At 31.1% G+C, this 22,000-nt stretch overlaps 1 protein-coding gene across 1 annotated transcript; it reads left to right on the top strand.

Moving 5' to 3' along the window:
- Nucleotides 1-2,843: 2,843 nt before the first annotated feature.
- LOC134684632 (uncharacterized) lies at nucleotides 2,844-21,789 on the top strand. Its single transcript, XM_063543933.1, has 15 exons — nucleotides 2,844-3,033; nucleotides 5,094-5,348; nucleotides 6,049-6,269; nucleotides 10,951-11,056; nucleotides 12,465-12,617; nucleotides 13,048-13,183; nucleotides 13,572-13,752; nucleotides 14,438-14,714; nucleotides 16,514-16,700; nucleotides 16,879-17,090; nucleotides 18,171-18,403; nucleotides 19,204-19,357; nucleotides 19,864-20,042; nucleotides 21,280-21,423; nucleotides 21,784-21,789. The coding sequence occupies exons 1-15, from the start codon at nucleotides 2,931-2,933 to the stop codon at nucleotides 21,787-21,789; spliced, it is 2,547 nt and encodes an 848-aa protein (XP_063400003.1). The 5' UTR covers nucleotides 2,844-2,930.
- The last annotated feature ends 211 nt before the right edge of the window (nucleotides 21,790-22,000 follow it).

The following is a 22,000-nucleotide window of genomic DNA, read 5'->3' as shown; positions in this document are numbered from 1 at the left end:
GTGGACTCTTTGCAACAAATAAGCAATTATGACCAAGAAAAATAATCAAATTAAGTAATTTTACGGCATATTGAAATGAGATGATTATGTTTTTAATTTCAAACAGTTTGACCTGAAATGATAAGGTATGATCTCAACTATATTGAGATATGAGACGTGTAGCTGTTTATGATCATGCTATTCAGAAGTAAACAATATACAACAAACTACCAGTATGATAAACCACATTGACCAAAATGATTAAATATGATGGACAAGAGGCCATGCTAATTTAATTGGAAGTTTTTTTTACAATTCTGTTCCGGTAACGTTTAACAAAAAATGTATTTTAAGGCGTAATAAGGCATACAAGTTTCTAAACAGTTATTTCTGCTTCTCCTGTATGAATTGCTTTCAGACAAAGGGACACGCTCTGGTATGTACACATTTTATTTGAACTACGGATGCCTCATATTTAGTGCGCAAATAATTATGAATTTGAAAATATATTCTAAATATGTAGCTAGCTTTGATTTATTTTTGTTTGTCTTTATTTTTGAAGGACACCCGTCCATCTTGTCATAAGAACATCGAATTTCAAACTTCAACGACAACTTTAAGTGTGTATTGGAACGTATTGTCTGTTTACAATCCATACATAAGAGATGCCTTTGTCAAGGTAGAAGAAAGACTTGTTGGAAGTAAGTTACTACCTTCTATTACAAAATATGTGGTAATTATTTCACAAACGAATACAATACGAAAAAAGCAATAACCAAACAACGAAGATATGATCTTATAAGGGAAAGTATGTCATGTGATTTGGCACAATTTTAAATTAAATATCAAAATAGCTCTTGATATTTCAAACGTTCGAAAAAGAAAATGATGTTGCTCATAATTCACTGTCAAAATCAATAAAACTAATTTTAGAGATGGACGTGTTGTTAATTGAATCTTAACAAATATTTTAAACAACTATTTGGTTTAGTTTGTTGACGGAATTATAGTTTAATGGGCAGAGGTATACTGCTCTAATTTTGTTTAAAATATTTCATTTCATTGCATAGTTATTTTCCCCTACATGAAATACAGTTAAAGACTGTGAGAAGCAATGGTGGACAAGTAAAATGTATTATTTGTCTGATTGACTTCATCTTTATTATCTAGTACCAACTTTTCATGAACATTTTAGATCGTATGCTGTCCTTTATTTTTATTTTTAGGACACATCGAATAAATAGCAGACTCGACTTTTTTTGTTATCTGAATATTATATAATGTTTTACCGTGATGAAAATAATTTGTATTGGGCACATTCATAAAAACCCGGTTTGTTGGTTGAACTCATGATGCTCAGTCTTTGGTTTTTCTTTGTTTTGTTTATACACATGTAACTTTAGTGTTTAAATATGAATTTGATATCTTTACCCTACCTTAAAACTTTATTAAATAAAATAATTGACGTTGATATGAATACATATTTCCATCCCCAAAATAGCGCAACTATCAAGAGATATCAAAACCAACACAATAATTGAACATGACACGTCTTAACATGAATGATTTGTGCTAGAAATTATCGTCAATTAATTAGTAGCTGTGTATGGCGGAAAAGTTTCGGTTAGAATTTAAAAAAAACTACAATCATCAGTTTTGTACTGCTATGATATTCCTATTTTCCCTTCAGATATTTGGAAAGTATTCAAAGACTACGCGTATATTGGTCGACACAAGTATGCTACGATGAGTGATTTAGACTTAAAACCAGGAAATTCATACAGAGCTGTTTTGAAATTATGTGCTGAGAATTTATGTTTTCCTCCTGTGAACGGTAATGGTGTAACAGTTTTAATATCTCCTCCATCCACCGGTAACATAAGCCTTCAACTTGTGAATATGACAAATATGAATCAGGTACGTTAAACAAGTTTGATTAACTTACGACATGTAATAGTCTAAAAATGCATACGAGAAAACAAATTGCCTTATTTGTGTACGAAGTGTTCACATGTGGTGCTGATCCTTATTGGCAAAATTGTCGTTACACTGATCTTGTTTTCGTATTTTTGTTGTGGAGCAAAGAATATACAAAAACATTTATGTATTTCTTTACTGTTTCAGCTTTATGTTACATTTGAGAAGATGTATGATCCTGATATCAAAGACCACAAAGAAGCGCAGGGTGTTGTCACATTTTATGAATGGGCATTAGGAGATAATGTTGGATTGCATACAGTTTGGTATGAAATTGACAACTTAACTACAGTAGACTTGGAGCATGTAATTATTGTGTATTCAACTTTCGATTTATATATTTAAATCATTTAATGTTGACAAAAGTCAACAACGATACTAAACGCACAAAAAATAGTCAGCAAGCTAAATCGAAGTCGAATAATATTGAAAACCAAAACAAATTACAAGAAAGTGTGTCAAAGTCTATCTATACTTCGTTTAGAATTAGAGGATAAATAGATGAACAATGTTACAAAAGCGTTTAACTTAATCATAATGTTTTTTCTAGTTCAAACTAGATTATTATTATATCAGTAAAAAGTAAAACCACAAAAAATACTGAACTCCGAGGAAGTTCAAAAAGAAAAGTCCCTTTTACAATGGCAATATCAAAAGCTTAAAACATCAAACGAATTGATGACAGCTGTCATATTCCTGACATGAAAATGGTGGATCTAACTTGGTTTTAAAGCTAGCTGCACCAATCATATATAAACTATTTGTATATGATCTCAAGATTATGCGAATTTATATAATATACAAATTGCTATCACTTCACTCCTAGACTTGCATCAATTTTAGTTTACCATTTTATACATATATATTGGGTTATTTTGTAGGCACGTTTTGTGATATCTTTAAACAACAGTTTGGATTTCTCAAAATGCCGCAAGGTTTTCATAAGAGGCTACAATAAAGCTGGAGTATGGTCTATGATTTCAAAAGAGATTAAGAAGTGTACAATCCAGGATGGCGATTCTCTGATTGTACCGAATATTGTAATAGATGCTGTCGGAATTCAAGAGAAAACACTGGGTACGTTCATATCATTGAATAGAAGTTGCAGTCATGTTGTGATTTACTTGCATTGTGCGCATTAAAAGGATGTATAATATATAGGTTTTTGGCCACCATTGATACTAATTTGAAAAAAATAGTAAAAATGATTGTTACGTGATAATCTGAGTTTTTGGGAGGGAAATGTAGAATAATTTGAGTAAAAAAATAAGGTGTCTTTAAAAAGCATATCTTCAATATCATCGGAATGTATAACTATAAAAGCATGTTTACATTTCGTACCAGACAAAACCTCAGTTGAATTGTAAGAGTGTTTAACTAATACCCGAGATGTATACAGAAAACTAATTACTGAATTACAAAATGTGATAAATAATGCATCAAGCCAGTCGAAAATCAGTGTTTTTTTCGAACACTCCACTTTAATAAACCAATAAAATATAAGTGCCACTAAATAGTGCTGAAATGATAGTAAACACAAACCAATCAATCATTGAATTGCAATATGCTAGATTTATTTTCTGACTTACAACTTTATTTGGGGTAAAAAAACCGAAGTATACATATAAATTAGCATTATAATATATTACATACCGGAAAATAACTACAAGAGAATTCATCAACAAAAGAAATTGGCCAATACGTATATAGATTCAGCATTAATTGTACATGTGTTTTCATCACACTATGTTTGGTCAAATTATATCGGCAGAAACAGCTAGTTTTAAAGTTATATGTTAATCAAAGCATATTTAAAATTGTTCAGCGAGAAAAATTGTTGTTTTTATAATATTTTTTTTTTGTATATAGATTATAGGCCGTTAGTTTTCTCGTTTGAATCGTTTTACATTATCATTTCGAGGCCTTTGAAAGCTGACTATGCGGTATGGACTTTACCCATTGTTAAAGGCCGTACGGTGACCTATAGTTTTTAATTTCTGTGTCAGTTTGGTTTGTTGCGGAGAGTTGTCTCACTAGCAACCATATCCAATCTTCTTTTAATATATATTGGCATGTAGTGAAAATTTCCATTAATAAATACAGTGTTGTTTTGTACTTTTTACTTTTTCTTCTTGTTTAATGATTATACAGCAAGCTATCATTTGTCTATGTTATCTACGTTTTAATCTCATAAATTGATTCAAAAAATACAAATCATGATCACAAAACTAATTGGGAAGATTGAAAATGCTGTCGTCAGAGTAGGCGTCTTATGTTTTCACTGTTTCCATCGCCATGCAAATCTACATTTTAAGATATGACAATCGGGAACAGGATACAATCGGTCTGAAACAAGTATAAGAAAAAACCTAATACATCTTAAATAACGGCAGCCTTTCTTCTTATTATTTCTTTTTTGTTTTACAATCCGTATAAAAAATGTCCACTCTATGTAGATTTATTCACAAATCTTGTGCATGGCGGTTCAAACTCTTGGCCCGTATGCATAAAGCTATTTAAGTGCAGATTTTTTCCGAATGGAGAGATTTTTGTAAATGTCAAACGATAAATTAGTACTACGATTTGATTTCTTAACTTCAGTGGTTTTATGCATACGTGCTCAGAAGTCGAAGACAAAATTCCAATTTCATGGTTGATAAAATTCTGTGTTACACTCTTACATTATTTATTGCACTTTTTGCTGTATAACAAGTTATTTGACATACATCGTGCGTCATCATTACTTCGAAATACGAGTCAAATATCATTTGTTCACCAACCATATAGTAAATTATGACAGGACACCAAATGCAAGCTTATTAAATGTTACTAATGTGTATTCTGCACCTATCCCATTGTCAATTTGTAATGTAAGATCAGATATGAAGCTCACTTAACTGTATATGTTGTATTCTTTAGTTTAATTTGAGGTCAAATATGAAATAACAAATATTTGCGAAGTTTGTTTGAATTAAGAGATCGACAAATGTGTCCTCAGATGTATAGATAGATCGATGCAAGTGGAATAATATTTCTAATTAATTTATCAATAGTTTCAACCATTAAACATCGCAATGACGTTGTATCTTATGTAAAGTGATGTTTAAATTTAAAGTGAAAACTGTCGAATGTTTTAGACGGTGAAATACTTGATGGATATGGACATGACATCTTCTTAGAGGAAAACGGTAGATGGGAGGTACCTGACGTTGACTATTCACCTTATAAGAACATAATCTCTGCAACATGGCCATTATTACGTCACAAAAATTATACTTGGGCTGTGATCGACTCAGAAAATTTAGATGTCACAAGTTATTACCAGGATGATGCAAAGCTTCAATTGAGGGATCCATGTTCGCACCCTGATTCTGTTAAATGTGGATTTACAGGTACAAACTAATTCAACTAATTTCCGAATAACTATTCTGTATTCTATTTAGTTTACCAAATATAATTTATGACCTTTTGTGTATATCAAAGATGTCAAAGAGTTAATCAAGTCATGTAGTAACATTTTCTGTGTTCATGTGAGGAAAGGAACCCATATTGTAAATCAATTAATTTAAAAAACAGTATACGAATAAAACGAAAAGTGATACAAGAAGGCAATAATCAAACAAGACCAACGTACATTGACGTAAACAGCTACAGGTTATTACATTGTATATGTACTGACTTGAACATTACGAAAACTCAATACGGTATAATAAGCTAACATCACCCGTAAGTTAGAAACATTGTAGAGCAACACTTCAAAAAGAAACAACTAACGACTCAAATTAAAGTTAATAACATTAAAGTAATATCAGCGCTTCAGCAAACATAGAGCAGGTGTGTCTCATTGGTGCCTATCACAGAACAAAAACTGTAATATTCAGTTACAGAAAATGTATGTGATCAAATACGGACGACACTCAACCACAAACGAACAAAATGACATAAATTTACAATGTACAGATATAGCAGTATAATTAGTTACAAAAGGCTTGTTTGAAGACAAATATCAGAAGACTTAAATAGCAATTCGTGCAACGTTATGGACATTATTATACAGCTCACCGTTAACTTATGCATTCCAACATTTTATAGAAAAAGAATACATTAACGCTATATTCAGTACTAAAGACGAACTAGAACATGGTAAGCGATACATAGTGTGTATTCATGCACCAAGGAAAGAGGTAGAATATGAGAAATGGACAGAGGTTTTATATGAAACAAATATCTGTAGTGATGGAGTAACGGTTGATCTAACACCACCTACACCTGGTCATGTCTGGATTGGCATTGATCATAAAAGGCAATACCAAGTAAGACACATGTGTTGTATTATACATTATTCATAAATACATGTCTACATTAGTATGCCGTATACATTTTTGTTTATTGACCGGCTGCGGGAGTTTCCTGCTGCATTGAAGACCCATAATCTCTATTTTCAGTTGTGTAATGCCGACGTTTTACTTTTCCTTTGTTTGGGAGAAATATTGTATAATAATATTATTGTTCCTTTTTTATAAACTAATTCAGGCGTTTTGCTGTATTATTGTAACTTTCTGTAGCAATTTTAACGGACAAGTTATACATTTTCTTTAGGTAAATATATAAATAAAGAGATGCAATCATTACTTGAACACATCTAAACCGAACAAAAAAACAGATCACACGACAAACAATACGGCATAACAAAACATTTTTTTTAATTTTTACTCTTTTTTCTTTATATAAATTATATATAATGTAATATTAAGTGCCACTTCAAATACCTAAATTTGAATTAAAAGTTCGCTCATTTTGAAAATAGGAATACAAACTAAACCTTGAGAGAATCTATATAACTGTTGTTTTTTTTTGTCAATTTGGATTCAATATATTTGAATGATATATGAAAAGATCACTATGACTGATCAACTCATAGCATATAGAATAATATGTTGTGAACAAAAAGAAATACGAAAATAACTAAAGGAGGGGAAATAATGTGCCCTCCTGATTTGTTATGGATGACAGCTTCACTTCTAGAGTCAAACCTGTATGAAACAATCTGTATGGAATGTACACGAAATATAGTAGGAAAATTGCTTTGAATTCCTACCAGAAAAGAGTGATATTCCAGTCAGACAGTAGTAGGAATCCACACGGAAAATAGGCAAAAAATTTAAATTAACAGGAATTTCTTAGTAGGAATATTGTATATTCCTACCAGGAATATGCAAATTAGCAGGAATAATTTGGTAGGAAAATAAAATTCCTACTAGAAAACCTGGTAGGAATTTTTCAAAATTCCACCCAGAAAAAAAAAATTTCTGGTAGGAATCTAAAAATATACAAAATGTAAGTGTATATTCAAAAATACACAACTGGGTCAAAGATAAGTTTGAATCTCAACAACAAAGAACAAAGGAAATTCATGGAATCAATTCCTTTTTAAAAAAAATAGACTTTTGAAATGTTTAAGGAAACTGCATGCAATATATGCAAGCTATAGAAAGTGTTATACATAAAGTACATGTAAATCTAAATTAGTTTAAAGAACAAATAATGAGTAAGATTATGCACTATTAATGAATTATTAATTGATTACTAAATACTTTTGGCAGGCAGATAAAAAAAAATCATCTTGAATGTTTAAGAATTACCTTTAGTCTTGATTATCCATATTTTCTTACATTTCTACATTGTTACGTTGTGTGACCCTATAGCTTGCATTATTGTATTCCAACACAACTTTTCAATCTTTCCCCTCCAACTTTTGAATTTGTGAACTGGAACTTGCTTGCATTTAACATTGCAAAATGTGTGTCATTTGCAAACAGGAATCCAGTTCAAGATAACTTTCCAGGTAGAAAGATTTTCTGGTAGGAATTTATAAATAAATTCTGGTAGGAATCCTAAACATGTAGTAGGAAAATAAATAATCAACTCAGATTTTCAAATCAGAAAAAAATCTATACAGACTTTAACAATTCCACCTAGGTAGTAGGATTTTTGAAGTAGGAATATTAAAAAATCCAGTCATACTTTTGTTCATTTTCCATGTCCGTCTACTTTCTATATAGAATCTTTGAATCTAGTTGGATTCCTACTTCATTCCTACTAGTGTCTGGGTGGAATCCTACTACTTATTTCGTACGGGAATTATTATGCATATTCATGACAAGAATAGTAATGTTATATGCACATCAACAGTGCTTTGTATTGACCGACACGTTGAGTGTATAAAATGTAAGTTCACAAGGGAACATTTCGCAGAACAACATATCATTTAACTCTAGCACAATATTCCGACTCCAAGCCGACTCGGTCTTTGCTGAAATCCCTAAAAGGTGCCTACTCTGACAATACGTTATAAATATCAATAATACTCTTTTTTATTACATAGACATAAGTTCTTACAATAACAAAAGGGTAAACTGTCTTTTCACAACAATGCACACAAAGTTATCATAATCACTAACGTTGTGCTTATTTGATAATTAACAAACGTTGTTTTGCTAGCTTGAATATATAGAGAATAATACATGGCAAAATCCGTATCATATGTCGTATCATCCCAAGACATCAATATCAGCCCGAGGGCCCTTAGGCCCGAGGGATGATATTGGTCGAAGGTGATACGGCATGTGATACGGATTTTGCCATGTATTATACGCTTTATCATATATTTCAACAGAAGAGTTTTATATTATATGAACTGTTTTCTGATCCATAGCACTGGGTTACCTTCAGTTCTGCTTTTGTCTTGTTTCAAAGCTTTAACATAACTGCTCAATTATTTATACGAAGCACCTAGGTTACCTTACAATCTGTTGTTTTGAAAATATTTTGTTTATTATTGTATTATTGAGTGTTTTGTATTTTTTATAGTTGCATTTAGTGTGCCAAAAAATTGTTGTAAAAACTTGATGTTCGTGACGTTACATACCAAATAATGACGTCATGAAAAAATTGACCTATTTTTTTTTAATATATTTTTTTTTTTTTTTTTTTTTTTTAAATTTTAAAAAAAAAAATTTTTTTAATAGAAAAAAAATTCTTCAGCAAACCCCCCCCCCCCCCCCCCCCCCCCAAAAAACTGACTAAAGTTTAAAAAAAAAAAAAAAAAAAAAAAGGTATGCGATACGGGTTTTACCATGCGATACGGGGTATGCGATACGGGTTTAGCCATGCGATACGGGGTATGCGATACAGGGTAGGTGATACAGACTGGAAAAAAGAACCTTTATTAGGTATACAAAATAGCTGTATTTTGTACTAAATATATGATAAAAAGATATATCAATATTATAAAACAAAAAAAGGCGTTAAGTATCGAATTTTACACGAATCATACATGACTCATCGAGTGTGTGTCATAGTGATATATGTGATAAAATAAAAACAAGACAAAAAATAATAAAAATGGCAAAAATGGCCCACTTAAAACGTGTAACAGAACATTTACATTCAATATAGGTATGTTTCAAAAATCCAGCATTTATTGATTTGGAATTAAGCATAGTCATGCATTTAAAAATTTGATTTCAGATAGTTAATTTGAATTAAAATAATAGGTTTGTGGAAAAACGGAGAAATTTTCTTATTTTAAGTGCAATGTAATATGAAGTGCTATTTTAATTTGATGACGCTGTCGTCAGTACCGTGGTTGACGGGCGGTGAACTTTTCCATAAAGGTTTTGTCATCGTAGTCGACGTTCTTCTGGATATTTTAATGTTTATTTTACACATTTATCTAGTAGTTGTTTAGAAAAGGTATTACAGTACTGTGTCGATGGTTTTTCACCGTCTTTGCTGATTTGGCGCTTGTAATTCTTCAAAAACAGAAATGTTATTACTGCATTATTAGCCTTTTGTAGTTTATAATGTAGCATATTGATCGATTGTAATAAAAATTCATAATATCTAATGAAATTTGTAGATTTAGCTAACAAAGTCCTTATATTTTTATAAAGTAACATTCGTTTAAACTGCAAATTTGTTTTAAAGTTAAATAAACTACAATTTAAAATTGCTTGCTAGTCCCTTTCTGTTATTAATTTCCCAATCTTTTTTTTATCTTTATTCCCCCAATTGATTTATCATGAAGGGGAGATAAATAATTGTATCTTGATTAATAGTCATTTTAAAAAATAATAAATGGTTCTTCATATTGGTATGTAATCATTTTAAACGTTTAAAATTTATGAAATTATATTCGTACATTAATTTTTTTTTTATTCACCAATAACACAAACTGATATATATTGAATTGATACATTTTGTAATTATTCAAAATTATATCAGAAACCTATACTTAATTATAAAAAAATGAACCTGTTAAAGGGAGACAATACTCGCATAACTTTTTTCGAATCGGCATATAATACAAAGGAAAGTCACTCTTGCATACAAATGGCACATCAATGTAACTGATTGACTGTGCATTCGTGATCCACCTTCAATGAAGATTCTGAATTATAAATATAACCAAAAGTAAAAAATAATGAAAGCTAACCCACTGTAAAACATATTTCGTTCATTATTTTTGAAAACTTCCTAAAAAAAATGCTCGAGTCACTTGACTTTCACAGCTCATGATTAACGTTAATACACAATGCTTTGATAAAGTAGTTAAGGATTATTTGCTTCTCAAAGTGTAAGACAAAGTGCAATAAAAATTATATGCTTGCATTATCTTACCCAAATACAGATTTAGATAAGTCTTGAACATTTCGACATTTGTTTGTTTATTTTTATCAATGCCGGTTTGTAAACAAATTACAAGTACATGTTTAGATCCGACTAAATACCTATTTCCTGATATCGTCAGGTAAATATGCTATATAAAGTTCAACAACTTCGCCAAAGCGGATAATATTCATATTTGTGGATCTTTCAAGCTTAAAAGAAAGAAATTTTACCTACATACTGTTGGTCAAACCCTAATATCTATAAATTTGATCAGCTGTTTAACTAATGTAAATAATCCTGGTACCTTTGATAACATTTTAGTCTACATCGTCAGACATTTTCATAAGTTGGGATTCATTTACTGATGTAGAAGAATATAAAAAGACTGTCCATAATTCGGGAATCAAAGAGTACCAAGTTGGAATTGGTAAGTATCATGTAAATGACTTACAATATTTATTTAATGAATTTAATTTAAATTATTTCGCTATAAATATATCATTGACCCTCGAGCAATCTGAAAGATTACTTAATTAGTGTTTTACGACACTTCTAGTGAACGCTATTATTGATGGAAGCAGCGTGTGGCACGGAGAGAACCATCTACCTTCGTAGGAAAACTGACAATCCCAGTGAATTAAGATTGGAGTCGAGTGAACCTTGATCTAAAATAAAAAAAATAACAAAATGTTTTTGTTATTATGTTTCCAGACAACTATAGGGTTCATTTTATTACATTTGTCTATGTTAATAATGACGTGGTTAAGTCAAATTGATATCGGACTTTAAAAAGCCACTTATTATTGAAATAATGCGTTTGATGCAAGGTTCACATGTTTAACTTCGCCGCAATGTTGCGCCTCTGGCCTTTGTTAGTCTTGTATTATTTTTAATTTTAGTTTTTTGTGTATAATTCGGAGTTTAGTATGACGTCCATTATCACTGAACTAGTATACTTATTTTAAAGGGACCAGTTGAAGGACGCCTCCGGGTGCAGGAGTTTCTCGCTACATTGCAGACCTATTAGTGGCCTTCAGTTGTTGTCTGCTATATGGTCGGGTTGTCGCTTTGACACATTCCCCATTTCCCTTCTCAATATTATTCACGTGGACCCTATAGCTTAAATGAATGCGTTTTTTACTCAAAATTAATGCGGACTACAGACAAACCTGTGCAGCTGGAATTTTTGTTAAGGCATGGCATGCACTAGGTCAATAGAATTAGGAATATTTTTTTTTTTTGCTTTAGAAAACGTCACTTAAAACTTACACGTAGTTGAGTTTCATTAGATGGTTCATTCAGTGTAACAGTTTAAATTTCCAATAATTAACAGGTATCAATGTACCTCTTTTTGTCGATATCAATCAGTACAGCTTACTTCAAACTATTCCTGTCGGAAAGTTCTCAATCCTCTTTGTGAAATTTCTTTATTTTGAAAACTTTTGATAGAACACTTAGTTAAGTTTTAAATTTTCTTATACATAAAACAAAATGCATTTGAACTGTGTTTATTTGATAATTTTCAAGATACCTAGATTTGTCTATAAGCAAAGTAGAATTTTATTTTAAAACATATCCATTTTTGGCAAAGTACCGTATAAACGGAATAATGGAGTGAAAATTTTAATATAATATAAACAAACTGCTCATACAAAGTCTTACGCCATTTAATATATATTCAAAGCAGATTTTCTATTTTTCATCATTATTGACTACAAGTTACTGTAGAAGTTTGGAAACTACCTTTAATTTTTACTTGATACACAGCCCTAAATAAGAGATGTATACAACACACATTTGATTTGTAAACATAACTATCTGTTGTTACTATTTAGGATCAACAAAAGGCGGAACAGATATATTTCCGTTCACATCAGTCGGACTTGTCAACCATTACACGATACACGAGCTACCATTTCAAGATGGGCTACATTCACAAAGAACACTACGGCTTCAGAATGGTCACGAGTATTACGCTACAGTTAAAGGTATTATGACAATGCATTTTAAAGCTTCTGATTATTCTGTTTCTAGAAATCTCAATAACTTCATATTGATAGTGTCTTGTTCTTTCAATTTTTTTTCATTATTTCTCTTCTTGATGGTACATGTTAAATTCTGCGAATGAAGTTTACATATTTCCATATTTGATAATGACACTTCTATTAAATAAAGTGAAAAAAACTAGTGTATCATCAATAAAAATGTATTTGTTTTGACTTGCATTAAGTTTCTTTTTTATTATGCAAAATACACATTTATAGTGCGGTTAGGTGTATAATGTTCAATATTATTAATGTGCTTCAGTCAAAGCTTTTCCCTACCAATGCACGCTGAATATATCCAAACGAATGACACGTGTTTTACTTCATTTTTACGTTAACAGTCATGCTTGATAAATCAATTTCTTGTTTACAGGGCTGGACTTTGCAACAAGAAGTTCGACAGCCGATTCACACCCTATAAAAATTGACAACACTCCACCAGAGAAGACTGTCCAACCAATAACTATAAAGGGGCGACACTTGTCGGATCTGAGTGAAATAAATGCTTGGTATATTGACCTTTCATGCGATTAAGAACATCTCATAGTTATAACCTCTAATTTTGGAGGTTTTTTTTGTAAATTATCATTGAATGTAGGGAATACAAAACAGCATTTTACGATCGTTTCAACAGATATTAACTGAAACATTTGTATTTTATACATTTTATGCATCTTTTCTGCAATGAAAAATTCGAAAGAGTTTAAATAATAAAGCCAACTTATTGGTAACGTTTTGATGAAAGTTTCCGATTTTTTACCTTTTTTTTTCGACTGCCAATTATTCTTTTCTTTTTCAAAAGTGCTATCATGGTAATTTTGATTTAAATTGTTAAAATGTTGGGCCATACACACTGTTTTATGACACTGTTTAAATGCAGTGGTTTGTCTTTCATAGCTGGAGAGATGTATTCATTGACAAAGAGAGTGGAATAGATCATTATCTGTGGTCTGTTGGTTCTCATCCTGGACATGACGATATAATCCCATTTACAAAGACCACACTAGATTGTGAAGTATCAGCTGAAGATAAAACAATCAATATTGACGAAGGCCATGCTTATTTCATCACAGTTAAGGTAAACAAAATATCAAAAGGAATAAAAATAACCTTTACATTACTTACTTACTTACTCACTTATTGCCCTTGTACCTTATTTTTTTTGTAATTATTAAAGCGAAATTGAATAAATATTACCATGATATTGCTATTAGTGATACGTTACATTGTAAATGTGACTTAACATTAATTGTTTTACTCAATCACTTTCATGTATCTTCATGTTGTATGATGATATTTTCAAGTCGATTAAAATTTGCAAATCCCTTTGATACCATAACAACTGTTATATCCAAAATTTCCGTGAATATTATTGACGGTCATTTTCCTGTCATTACAATTTTGAATTATCACCCTATATTTTTATAAATAAAACAAAAAGTAGTATATAATAAATGTGTATAAGAAAACAAACTTTTGCGCGAACTGAAACTCGTAAATTTCCAATGCTTAGAAGTTGTGTAACAAACATCTCAAGGCTTTCATTGTATGTATTGTTTGTATTATTTGTAGTACCTCATAACTATTCCTAATCTTTTATTACAGTTAGAGTATCATTTTTTTAGGATTATGCCTGATTTATGATTGATCGTACCAAAATTATTTTGTCTACTCTTGTTCCAATGTCTATGAAATGTTTCCACATTTTTTAGAGCGACAAGAAATAGAGTTTGATGGTTAAAGACAACCTTTGATATTTGTAGGCTATAAATAGAGCCAATTTAATAAGCACTGCTTCCTCTTGGGCTTACGTATATGACATGTCACCCCCAGTTGCTGGACATGTGTATGATGGTAGTCAAGAAACAGCTACTTCATATATGAAAGATATAGATTACCAAACAGATGTGAAGACTCTGTCAGCCTACTGGGAAGGATTTCACGATCCACATTCTACCATAAAGGCATATTATGTCAGCATTGGGACCTGTCCAGAATGTGAAGATATATTAATCAATCAGGATATAGGAATATCTAATAGTAAGTATTGTTTGGTATGGTTTAAACAATGTATTTATTGTTTCTTTGGAGTTTCTTTTGCTTTTATAGTATCCGAGTAGATAGATCATGATCCCGGAATATTGGGTGTTTAAGGAACGTGTGGGCCTTTATATAAAACAGTTCATCAAGAGGTATCAAGACATTGCTGATAAATATTTCGTATCAATTTTACAAATAAAACACGATGATATTGAAGTATAGATTCTGGCTACTGACGTTGTTAATCATCTTAATAACGTGTTATAATATTTTTTTATTTGTTTGAATAATAGTCTTTATAAATATTACATTTAGTTTGTATTCTGTTTTGGTTGTAACTATTTTGACGTAGCTTTGTGCTGATGCATGCGATATTTGTGTTATTGTGATTAGGGAATTTTTTGTATTCTTGTTTTTCTTTTTTGCTTATGTTCTTCTTAAATATGTCCTTATGATTCTTATATGATTTTGACGTTACAAATTTAGTTTCACTGCACGTTAATCGTTAAATAAAATAATCCATGTTCACAAAAATATTCGTTTGAATGATAACAAGGGTTTTTGCCGTTTACTTTTTGTCATATGGCAAATTTCATTCAGTACATATTTTGCGTTACCCAACAAATATATTCATGCGCCAGGCCTATTCAATGATATAAATATATCATTTATGTGTGATAGAGGTAACAAGTGGGGGAAAATATATCCTCTATCTCCAATTTCAAAGAAAAAAATATTCCTTTTTTAAAGGAATTTATTGTTGTATGAACTGGACAAAGTCTCTCACAAACATATAATAAAAGTCCCTAGGACTTTTTTTCATTTGTGAGTGAATAAGTGGAGTTTATACACCAATGAGTTCCTTCAAAAAGGCGTTTAATCCTACATTGAGTTTCTTTGTTGCATATGACGAGGCTCTGAACTGATAAAACCCGTCATTGTTTTAATGTGTTATGGTAAATTCTTGTTTTCTTGTCTTTCATCTTTACTAATGTGCATTGTCTGCAAGTTGTAATTTTTTGTGTTTCTCTGTTACTTCTTTTTTTTTATAGTGATTAAGATTATAACTATGTTGACTGCTGAATCCCAATTTTTGACATTTTATCTTTTATGTCTGTCTGTTCACACCTCGTTATTTTATGACTGTCATACAAGTTAGAAGTTTAGCTAGCTATTAAAATATGTGTAATCCACTATTTTCAACATTAGAAAATGCCGTACCAAGTCAGGAATATGATAGTTGTTATCCATTCTTTGATGTGTTTTAGCTTTCGATTTTACCTTTTGAATAAAAACTTTCTGTTTTGAATTTGGCTCGGCTTTCGGAATTTTAATGATTTTACTTTTTCAACTTTTAATATATACATTAAACTGGCGAATGGAGGGAGGAACGTTGAAAATGAATTTCACAGTTTAATTCTAATTTTGCATACGATCCACAACCAGCTATTAATCCATTGAATCACGATGTCGAAAACTTAATTTAAAATGATAATCTAAAAAATAGGATATGATTTGACAATGTTTTAAGAAAAAAGTCAGTAGGTGTCTGAATTTGACGAATCTAAATTTAGATTGTCGATAAACTTTCATCGTCTTATACTCATAACCAGATAGAAAGTGTTCTTTCTATTCGGTGTGAGCCAAGGCTTCGTTTTAAAGACCGTTTTGAAGACCTATAATGGTTTCTTTTATAAATTGTGACTTGAAGAGAGAGTTGATGTATTTGGCAATCATACCACTATATCTTAAGGATGAATTGTACAGATGTTCTTTTAACAATGTTTTATTTTCGGCAGATTTTACCCTCTGTCATATGCATTTGGGATCTGGTATACGATACTTCACTACTATCACAGCATGTAATACTGCTGACATGTGCACACCAGTGACGTCAGATGGGGTTATTATTGACAACAGTCCGCCAACACAAGGAATAGTGTTAGATGGCGTAGATGTATATGACATAGAATATCAGTCCTTAAGGTTAGTGTGAATTAAAAATAAATTCAATTTTTAGTGGATATGTGTTTCCGATTAGCCTAACATGTGGCATCTAGACTAATACCCATCAGATAAATGTTTAGACAATGCATCAATATATAAAGTTGTATGCATCAGTTTTACAACGATTGTCTTGTATTTATTTTTTTATTTCGCACAGAAATTACATATCTGCAAAATGGTATGGATTTACAGATCCTCAGTCCGGCATAGACAGATTTACATGGCGAGTCGGAACACAACCGGGATCAGATGATATTGTTAAATCTACACATTTACCTCGCTCAGATATATTGGTGGAACCAGATTTACTACATAACCTACCACGAGGACAGCGTATTTATGTAACAATAAAAGCATATAATAAAGCAGGTAATGAATTGAATTGTTTTACATTGATATTTCGGGACCTTTTATAGCTGACTATGTGGTATTGACTTTGCTCATTGTTGAAGGCCTTACAGTACCTATAGTTGTTAATTTCTTAGTCATGTTGGTCTCTTGTGGAGAGTTGTTTTATTGGCAATCATACCACATCTTCTTTTGTTAATGTATATCATATTTATTAAATCATGATTAATACTACCTTTCTGCTTTGTTATACTACACAAAAGTTTAAGTGATAGTGCTTCAAAGACTGACTTAGGTTTTCTATCTTAATTTTATGCTAATAATATATAATATAAATTGAAATCTGTTTGTATTTTTGACATTTTCGCTTTTCTCTTTTTAAAATTGATTATGTATTTTTACATTTTATTGTTCGTTTAATTACAAGAAGTTTTAAATATATGAGCGTTATATTCTGTCCTTGATAGACAATTTGTCAAAAGTCTTATCAAGATCCTGTGATTTGTTGTTGGAAATTTAAAAAAAAATAACCATGAAAGCAAGGCAGGACTTCATTATGTTGCAGTAGAATCGCATAATACATCAATGGTCCATTCCCGATACGTAGGACATGGTTATCAATGTTTACGACTGAATTCAGACGATAATATGATATAACATATTATCATAAGTAGTTATCCGATTTGTAACCATAATCATCACTTTATAAACGCCGCATTACAAAAAATTTCAGGCCATGATTCTTTAAAATGTGCTGAGCTATTTCCCGGAAATACTACCTTGCCTTGGAAGTATTTATACATACATTGTTCGTGCAATGAAAATAAGAACTGTAATTGTTTGCACCTTGTTTTTATCATTTGTCATAGATTATCACCAGCTAGAAATACTATAATACATTCAAGATAGATAATACTGTGTAAAGGGGCATCACCTTTATAGAGAGTGCTGGTGTGAAAATATCTCTAAGAACTCACTTACACATCCAATATATTTTAATGAGTTTCCACTCTTTTTAAATGTTTGTCAAATTTGTTTATATATACAATTTGTTATTTCTATTAAGGCTTATTCATATGACGATAATTCATTGATTTATAGGACTTGGTACAGAAGCTCATTCAAACGGTTTCTTCATAGACGACACACCACCATTGATGAAGGTTAAACCCTACTTGTCTACAGAATTAGGTTCTATCAAAGACAATTCTATAGTATTCAGAAGTACAATTAGAATACATTGGGAGGTAGAAGACAAAGAATCTTTTATACAGCGCCAGTATCTATCAATTGCATCGCACAGAGGAGGCGAATTCAATACATCTTCCACAGAAGTAATGAGTAGAATTGAGAGCGTATTTTAAGTGTACAGTCATCTTAAACTTTGATTTTCCGAAACCTCATTTGATACTCAATTTTGTAATTCACTGGTAATCACTGTAACACACCACCGTTAAAATTAAAAAATGAATTATCTTTCATGTCAAATAAGAGTGGAAAAATCGTTTAATAAACTTAATTTCCATTGTCATCAAATGTATCGGTGACATCAGCATGTGCAATATGTTTTTTTTTTCCATTAAACAGTGCACTTAAAACACCTTCCTATTGCAAAGATCAGTACCGAATAGTTTAAAGCTGTGAGGTCGATTATTCAAGTCAGAATTTGAAAAATGAAGGGTTTGTGAATGTATGAATAAACATGATACATCCATCTTTAAACACCCCAATCATTCTCAAACACTCCCTTCATGACAAATGAATTGTTTTCACCTTTGCTACATGACATTAAATGTCTGATCAACATGTACTCTAACGACATTTACGGTCTTTTCTATGTTCTTTTGAACTTTAATTCGAAGAAGAAGAACATGTAGCGTCCTTCACTGTGTTTCATACCTAAGTTATCTAATTATCCTTAATGTTGCTGGCTCCACCAAGTGTTCCATAAAACCACTTTCTAAATATTGACACGATTTAATTTTTTTTGGCAGTCAAAACCGGACTGTTGTTGTTTTACTTTATCAAACTGTGACATGGAAGAATAGTTGTTCCATTGCCACTTACTACACAAATCATCTATTTTATCAAAAGTAAATATATTTTTTTTTAAACTTGCACTTGTATTTTGTAGTTAAATGGCATTGTAAGAGAGTACACATTTTCTCAAATTGATTTGCATGATGGCGGTAATTATACAGTAAAACTCATTGTTTGTAATGGCGCTAAAATATGCGTTGAAGACGAATCTAAAGGGATTGTAATAGACAGCTCTCCACCAACTTCAGGTATTAACACATGTTAAACACATGTCTGTATTTAACTAATTGTCATAAGGTTCACTATTTTTCTGAATTTGAGTTTTTTTGCCTCATTGTAAACTTAAAGTCTCGTTTTGGATACATTTAAGACGAAAGATTTAATAATAGAGATACTTCATGTGCACAGCAAAAATTGCGTGAAACATATGTAAAACATGCGTGACTCTTTTTCCTGTAAAGCACTGAAGACTATGGAGTTTCCCCTATTGCAATTATAGCTCAGAAGGATTGCAACATTTGAAGCCATAGTTGTGCTATCGAATTCACATTGTACAAAGATGATATGTTACTACAAATGTGAAAAATATTTCAATCTCTAACAACTTGATTTTGTTTAGCTTCATTGATTACTATATTTTTTATTTTGCCAATACTATATATAGTGAGAGATTATAAACACAACTTTCATTTCTTTCCAATTATCAGCTAGATGAAATGTGAAGTAAATGGCATATATACTGTTTGTTTCCTAGGCATGTTTGCAATTAAAACTGATCACGCAGCAAATCTTCATCGACATGTTGATGACTGGATGAATTGGTCAAGGTATAAGCTTTGGTTGTCATGGTTAGGATTCACAGATCTTCATACTGGAATAGACAAGTACTTTGTATCCATTGGCAGCAAGTATATGACAGATGATTTCAATAAGGTAAATGTGAAATTCTAATATTTTGGTAAATTGTATTGTACTGTTCTGTTCTGTACATGTATGTTCCTTCGTTATATATCGGAGCACTCCAAATGTTGATATAGGTTCAACGCTGTTACCTCTCAATCGTAAAGCATTCTTGTCCTCACAAATACTTGTCTTCTTAACATCTTTGTACTTTTCGGTTGGTTCTGAGATCAGATCCTTTTTCCTTTACAGTCAAGATCTTCAGCTACTTGTGCGGATGTCATATGGATATTGACTATGCATGATTTCATTGGACAAATATTGGTTATAATCACTATGATTCTATTATTATCATCATGGTATTATATTTGTTGGTTTCTCCATAACTTTATTCCAAAACATTGCCATTCCCCCGTACCCTCTGTTTGTTCTTCAGGGATCATCAACATCAACAAATTTGAAAAACCATATGTTTTTATAATATTCTTTTCTATTGATAGAATAAAGCGTTTATTGTTCATCAATACTACTTAGATATTCTGAGGTTAAAGGAAAAGGTCCAGTAAGGCCCCTTTTGGCCCAAAAATATAGCAGTTTATTAAATTGTTGAAATGTTTATTTTTAGTTATTTATTCATTTATTGGAAAGTATAATGCTGCATAAAAATGGTCTGTTTTTGACAATACAAAGCACCTATATCGGGTACTAGCATTATTAAGTCTTGCTAATTTTGACTGAAATCGTCACAATTTTATCATTTTAGTTAAATTTCAGACGGTTTTCGTCTTAAATGAAAGTGGCCGCATTTGTGTCCATTCTTAATATTGAAATGTAAGTTGTATTTAATGACAATAAATAACATATATAAAGGTTAAGGATGAACACGGATGCGGCCACTTTCATTTTTGACAAAACTATCTGAAAAGTGACATTTTTGGCATTTTTGATAGATTTTTCATATTTAAGCTTAAATCGGAGCGTTTTTGACTAAATCAGTAAAAATCTTTTACAGAAACTAATTGAATCAAACGAAATAAAGTGTTTAAAAAGTGTCCATAATCTTTCGTCAGATGAAACTGATATTTGAGGCCAAAATCGGTCCTTACCTTCTCCTTTACCACATTTCACTGATATATAAAAGAATAATGCATAATTTTATCAGTGCAGAAGTAAACAACAATGACAATACTACTTTGAAGTTGAAATTTGCTTATTGTTCATCTTGTTATGTCTATTTGGTATGACATAAAGAAAATCAACACTTTTTTAGATATCTGGTTCAGCACAGGAATTTTTACATAACCAATCGGGAGTCGACAAGTATGATGAGGGATATGTTCAGACATTTGAAGTAGATACTAAAAACTTGGCAAAGTTTGAGCATGTGTTTGTAAGCGTTTGGGCGGTTAACCAGGTAATATGTGTTTTCCTCCGTTATACATGTTACATAGCGTTCTACTACGTTTACAATAACATCAAGTCGAGGACCTAAAATAAAATGTTGATAAACACGCTTCCCTTACAATATCGTAAACAATTGTTTTTCTATTTTTGGTGACAAGCTTATGCGTTTGCGCTTTCGCTATAATCGACCCAAAACACCATACCGCACAAAGCAAGACATTTAACGGTAAACAAAACATATAAGACAGAACTCTACATCTCAAATAGAACACGACACTTCATATGTGGTTGTTATGTTGTGATGCCGGACATTTAAAGTATAAAGTTTTAATTGGAAATTTAAAAATATCTATACTTTTCTTATTTTTAGGATTAAATTTAAAGTAAGTTATACATGACTGTATAACAAAACACGCATTTAATATTTCTTTTGTTATCCATGGGTTCATCCATTTATTTACCCAACACTCTTTATCCAATTTGTTTTTATCTCGAATGTTATGTATTATATTTCAAATGGATATGAACTTTGAGCAGTATAAATGAATTTCTAAATTTATGATTGCAACTTAGGTTATTCTGCATTA

Source organism: Mytilus trossulus, chromosome 9 (assembly GCF_036588685.1).
Source record: "Mytilus trossulus isolate FHL-02 chromosome 9, PNRI_Mtr1.1.1.hap1, whole genome shotgun sequence".
In the NCBI taxonomy this organism is placed as follows: domain Eukaryota; kingdom Metazoa; phylum Mollusca; class Bivalvia; order Mytilida; family Mytilidae; genus Mytilus; species Mytilus trossulus.
Note: the sequence above shows the minus strand (reverse complement) of the source record. Positions and strands in the feature narration are given on the sequence as shown.

Coding starts and splice junctions, on each gene's coding strand:
- LOC134684632 (XM_063543933.1), top strand. CDS start 2,931: ATGATTTCAAAAGAGATTAAGAAGTGTACAATCCAGGATGGCGATTCT. Junction 17,091..18,170: donor AAAAGCATATAATAAAGCAG/GTAATGAATTGA, acceptor ATTGATTTATAG/GACTTGGTACAGAAGCTCAT. Junction 19,358..19,863: donor CAGCTCTCCACCAACTTCAG/GTATTAACACAT, acceptor TTTGTTTCCTAG/GCATGTTTGCAATTAAAACT.